The sequence below is a fragment of the Ipomoea triloba genome, chromosome 3 (assembly GCF_003576645.1).
Source record: "Ipomoea triloba cultivar NCNSP0323 chromosome 3, ASM357664v1".
NCBI classification, from domain to species: domain Eukaryota; kingdom Viridiplantae; phylum Streptophyta; class Magnoliopsida; order Solanales; family Convolvulaceae; genus Ipomoea; species Ipomoea triloba.
In genome coordinates, this window is record NC_044918.1 from 26,854,497 (window position 1) to 26,859,795 (window position 5,299).

The 5,299-nt window shown below is 37.1% G+C and overlaps 1 protein-coding gene across 1 annotated transcript; it reads left to right on the plus strand.

Moving 5' to 3' along the window:
* The first annotated feature begins 2,429 nt into the window (after positions 1-2,429).
* On the plus strand, positions 2,430-5,209 carry LOC116013150. Its single transcript, XM_031252803.1, has 5 exons — positions 2,430-2,520; positions 2,896-3,073; positions 3,182-4,107; positions 4,210-4,771; positions 4,942-5,209. Exons 1-5 carry the CDS (start codon positions 2,430-2,432, stop codon positions 5,207-5,209), a joined length of 2,025 nt encoding a protein of 674 aa, XP_031108663.1.
* Positions 5,210-5,299: the final 90 nt, after the last annotated feature.

The window sequence follows — 5,299 nt, forward strand, 5'->3', positions numbered from 1 at the left end:
CAGAAAGTAAATGCGAGAGAGATTTTTAAGTGGTTCGGCCAACCCGCCTACGTCCACTCTTCTTCCAGAAACTCCCTGGAAGGATTGCACTAAAACTTCCCTTTTTAGTACAATATCGAGCGCTTGAGCTTTGATCACGAAGCCCACCTCAAGCCTCAGGTTTTTCGCCCCGCTTCTTGTTACTCCACCTATCGAGCACTTGAGCTTTGATCACCAAGCCCGCCTCAAGCCTCAGGATCTTCACAAGACAGCTCCCAGGTTACTCCGCCTCTCCTCAGGTTTTTCTCCCCGCTTCCAGTTACTCCACCTCTCGAGCACTTGAGCTTTGATCACCAAGCCCGCCTCAAGCCTCAGGATCTTCACTAGACAGCTGCCAGGTTACTCCGCCTCTTCTTGCTTAATCCAAAGCAAGGACCTTTGGTTGTCACAGTTGAATGTAACAGGCTCCAATCTGACCAAAAGCTATCGTTGAATCAACTTCGATGTAGAGCAGCTTCGGTCACCTTCTAGATGTATAGCAGTTTAAGCTTTGTAACTCTCTCAAACACTAAGATGTATTTTCTCGCTATTTTGAATATCAGGATGATATTCCGGATTGAGCTCAGGCACTTGAACGTTTGAAGTAGACACCTCTTAAGATTCTCGAATCGAACCGTTCTCTTACGAAAGTTCCCCCTATTTTTTTTTTGATCTGTGTCTTCACGTCCTTTTTATATGAGAGTAAAGGAATAATTCCGTTGGAGGGAAAATTATTCCGTTTGAAATTTGTCTCCCATGATGTGTATGGGACTTGCATCTTTTCAGCATTTTTCATGGAGTGGTGGTCTTGTAACTTGAACCTTTTGTTTGGTAGTGGATATTCCATAATCCACTTTCTTGAGTCCATGCTCCACTTGCCACTTTTGGTAAAAGTTACTCTTTTTAAATTCCCATTGATCCTCGTTCTAGGGAATAAGACCGACTTTGGATTAGTGCACCTTCTTTCCGTTTGTTGTGGAATTCTGATGTGGCATCCACTTCTGGCACCTCCTTAATATTTTATCTCCATGATATTCTTCTTCTCCAAACTTTATTCATGCTTCCTGACTGTCATTTAACCTTATGGAGAAGTGTCAGTTTATCGAGACTAAGATTGATGTCTCGATTGTTTGATGTCTTGATCCCCATGTATCGAGAGGTCTATCTCTCGAACTCTGCTTATGTCTCGAACTGGGTTGTTGTATCGAGAGGTCATACTTCTCGAACTCTGCTTATGTCTCGAACTGGATTGTTGTATCGAGAGGTACTACCTCTCGAACTCTGCTTATGTCTCGAGACTTAGTTGATGTCTCGCAGACCCTTATTCCTCCAGTGTCGTCTCGTGCCTTCTACTGATCTATCTATGAAATTACAACACGAGTCTTCTAAGATGTTCATACAAGTTTACCTCAAGCTTAAATATTTTCTGAGTTGAGCTCAAGTTCCTCGGTTGTATTTTCGCTCTTAGTTTACTTGTCGAACTTACATTGATTCCTATCTTTCGAGACTTAGGGGATTCTAAAATACATTTTGGTATCATCAAAACCTAATACATTATGTTCCTAACATAGATTATATAGATATAGATTATTAGCATGCATACATACATACATATACATATATATATATATATAAAATATAATATAATATAATATAATATAATATAATATAATATGATTGACATTACCAAAAATTGTAACAATCAAAACCACATTCTTATCTCATTAATATTATTCTATCATAATAATTAGTTAATTACCATAATTACTAATAACCTATTATAATCAATTATAATTAATATTATTCTATCATTAATATTATTCTATAGATAATAATAATTAATTAATATTATTAATATTTAATATTATTATTATTATTATTATTACCATATTACTAAAATATCCCTATGTTTGGGCGGGAAAATTCTAGAGGAGGATAATGTTTTTATATATAGTATAGATTTCCTTTTTCAATATGTAGAATTAAATACAATTTTTTTTTAAACTAAAATATTTTAATTTAGCTAAGTTCTAATTTTGTTTACTTTTATTTTATTGTTGTAATAAGTTTTGGGCACAACAAACCATCAAGGTAGTCAATGCACGAGGTCCAATATTGCTGTTGATTTTAGTCGCAATTTGGAAGCGGAATACGCAACTGTACAGGGATCAGGGGAGAGAAATACATCCTTCTACAATAACGGTATGGAAATTGGCAAATAATCCATGTTGTCTCTTATGAAAATACGTTTTAGAATTCTTAAACAATACGCATTAAACACATATAGTACATGTGCCATTTCGACAACAAAACATGACATTTAGTTTTGTAAATTCTATTTTTCGGGTGTAGGTATTTTTTTGACCATTAGTGTCTTGGAGACGAATTGCACCATTCAAAGTTCTCAAAAAATGACATGTGAAGCTCCAGTTATTCGCAATTTACAACAATTGGTTGCTAATGTTGATACGGTCAAGGATGATAATGTTCCGCAAGACGCTGGTAAGAAAATTAGTATTAATCTTTAATTCAAATGTATATTCAGTTCATCAAATTACATGTCTTTTTAAATTTTCTGTAATTCATAATCATAGATAGTTTCCTTCTTATTAGTGATTTACCACGATATTGGTGATCCGAGCAACATTTGTCAAAATTGCAATGCAATCTTTTGGTTTGAAGAGAAAATGAATAAAGGTGCACGTTACGGGACACCAAAGTATTCTGGTTGTTGTGGCCATGGGAAAATTGTGCTCCCTAAGATGATGCGACCGCCTAAGAGGCTATTCGACTTATTTTTTAGTCATGGAGAAAAACAAAAAGAATTTTTAAGATACATTAGGAGGTACAATAACATGTTTGCGTTTACCTCATTAGGAGCAAAGATGGACAAATCCATAAACATTGGTAATGCCCCTCCTATTTTTAGGATTCATGGACAGAATTTTCACCTAATTGGAGGTTTAATTCCTCAAGAAGGCAATAAGCCCAAATTTGCTCAATTATACATTCACGACACGGATAATGAGGTAGACAATCGGATCAGTTCATTCAGGTAATACTTTGCATTTCTATCAATTTGCTTTTTACTTAATTAGTGTATTTAATTAAACTTTATAACAAATCAACCTAACACAAACTCCTGTTTAATATTTTGTATTAGCATGGGTGAAAAGAATGCAGCAGTGCATTTGGAAATTGTGAAAGATATAAAGCATGATCTAGATGAACACAATGTGTTGGTGAAATCATTTCGCTGTGCCAAGGGTCATATTGACTCAAATCCAAGAGTAGATTTCAAGATGAGGTTAATTGGTAAGCGAAATGGTGATGCAAGGACATACAACCTACCAACGGTGTCAGAGGTTGCTGCTCTTATCGTGGGTGACATTGATCCAACGATGGGTTCCAGGGATATTTTGGTTGAGACTAATTCAGGTGGTCTAAAGAGGATAAACGAGCTTAACCCTGCTTACCTTCCTTTGCAATATCCCATTCTTTTCCCGTATGGTGAAGACGGCTACAGAGAGGATATCCAATTCAATGCAGTTCGAATCAAGCAAAGTGGTGGTCGATGTCGTGTGTCGCAGCGTGAGTTCTTCGCTTACAGGATACATGAGAGGTTTAACGATTTGTCCACAATCTTATATGCACGGAGACTTTTCCAACAATTCCTGGTAGATGCCTACACAATGGTTGAGTCTAGCAGGCTTCTGTATATTAGAAATAATCAAAAGTCCTTGAGATGTGAAGCATACAAAGGCCTTTCAGATGCGTTGACCAGAGGAGAAGTTGAGACTAGCAAACAAGGTAAACGAATAATATTGCCATCCAGTTTCACTTGTGGTGCTAGATATATGATCCAAAATTATCAGGATGCTATGGCTATTTGTCGACATAAGGGTTATCCAAATTTATTTATCACATTTACATGCAACCCGAAGTGGCCGGAGATTCAAAGATACATGAAAAAATGCAACCTCAACGCTGAAGATAGGCCAGACATTGTATGTAGGGTGTTTAAGATGAAGCTAGACTGCTTAGTCAAAGAAATACGGTCGGGAACACTGTTCGGTACAGTTACTGCAGGTATGTGTGTTTTAATTTTTACCTTTTGTAAATCAAGGTGAATAACTTATCATATTTGGAAAATTTTGCAACCTAACATTTAATAAACTCTTCCCATTACAGTCGTATATACCATTGAATTCCAGAAGCGGGGTTTACCACATGCTCACATTATAGTCTTTATGGAAAGATTGTCAACACCATTTACTACACAAACAATGGACAAATTCATTTCAGCTGAAATTCCTGACAAAGAGGTTGACATTGAATACTACAAAGTTGTTGAAGAATTTATGATTCATGGACCATGTGGATTACATAGGCCAAAATCTCCATGCATGGTAAACAAGAAGTGTTCAAAGCACTTCCCAAAGAAATTTGTTAATGTATCAACTTGGGATGATGATGGGTATCCGATATACAAGCGAAGGGAAAGTTCTAGAATTGTGGAGAAGAATGGTGTGCAGTTGGATAACAGATATGTGGTACCACATAATAGATATTTGCTTCTCAAGTATAAGGCACACATCAATGTGGAGTGGTGCAATCAATCTAGGGCGATCAAATATCTTTTTAAGTACGTGAACAAAGGCAACGACAGGGTCATTGCAGAATTCTACAAGAGCACGAATGATGAGCAACAAAATGACACTGTTGATGAAATAGCAAAGTATTACGATTGCAGGTACGTCTCTGCTTGTGAGGCATCTTGGCGTCTTTTAAGCTACGATGTCCAATTTAGGTACCCCCCCAGTTGAAAGATTAAGCTTCCATCTACCTGAATGCCAATCTGTTATTTTTGAGGATGATGATCGTATAGATAATGTCTTGAATCGACCAACGGTCAATTCAAAGTATGTTCACTGCTTGGTTTGAGGCTAACAAGAAATTTGATTCTGCGAAGGAGTTGCCATACATTGACATGCCAACAAAGTTTGTTTGGAAGAAGGATATCAAAGAGTGGCATCCCAGGCAGAGGGGGTTCTCAATTGGAAGAATTTTTTATGTACCTCCAGGAAGTGGTGAAATCTACTACTTGAGGTGTCTTCTAAATGTAGTTCGAGGGCCGACTAATTTTGAGGACATCAAGTCATATAAGGGTGTCATATACCCCACTTTTTGAGATGCATGTTACGCTAGAGGTTTGTTAGATGATGATAAAGAATACATTGACGCCATTGACGAAGCAAGCTAGTGGTCTACTGCACAGTCA

What these genes read in the sequence shown, in the direction of transcription:
- LOC116013150 (XM_031252803.1), top strand. Translation starts at nt 2,430, where the DNA reads ATGACATGTGAAGCTCCAGTTATTCGCAATTTACAACAATTGGTTGCT. An exon ending in AATCGGATCAGTTCATTCAG is followed by an intron (nt 3,074 to 3,181) that starts GTAATACTTTGC and finishes ATTTTGTATTAG; the next exon opens with CATGGGTGAAAAGAATGCAG. An exon ending in GCAAAGTATTACGATTGCAG is followed by an intron (nt 4,772 to 4,941) that starts GTACGTCTCTGC and finishes GTCAATTCAAAG; the next exon opens with TATGTTCACTGCTTGGTTTG.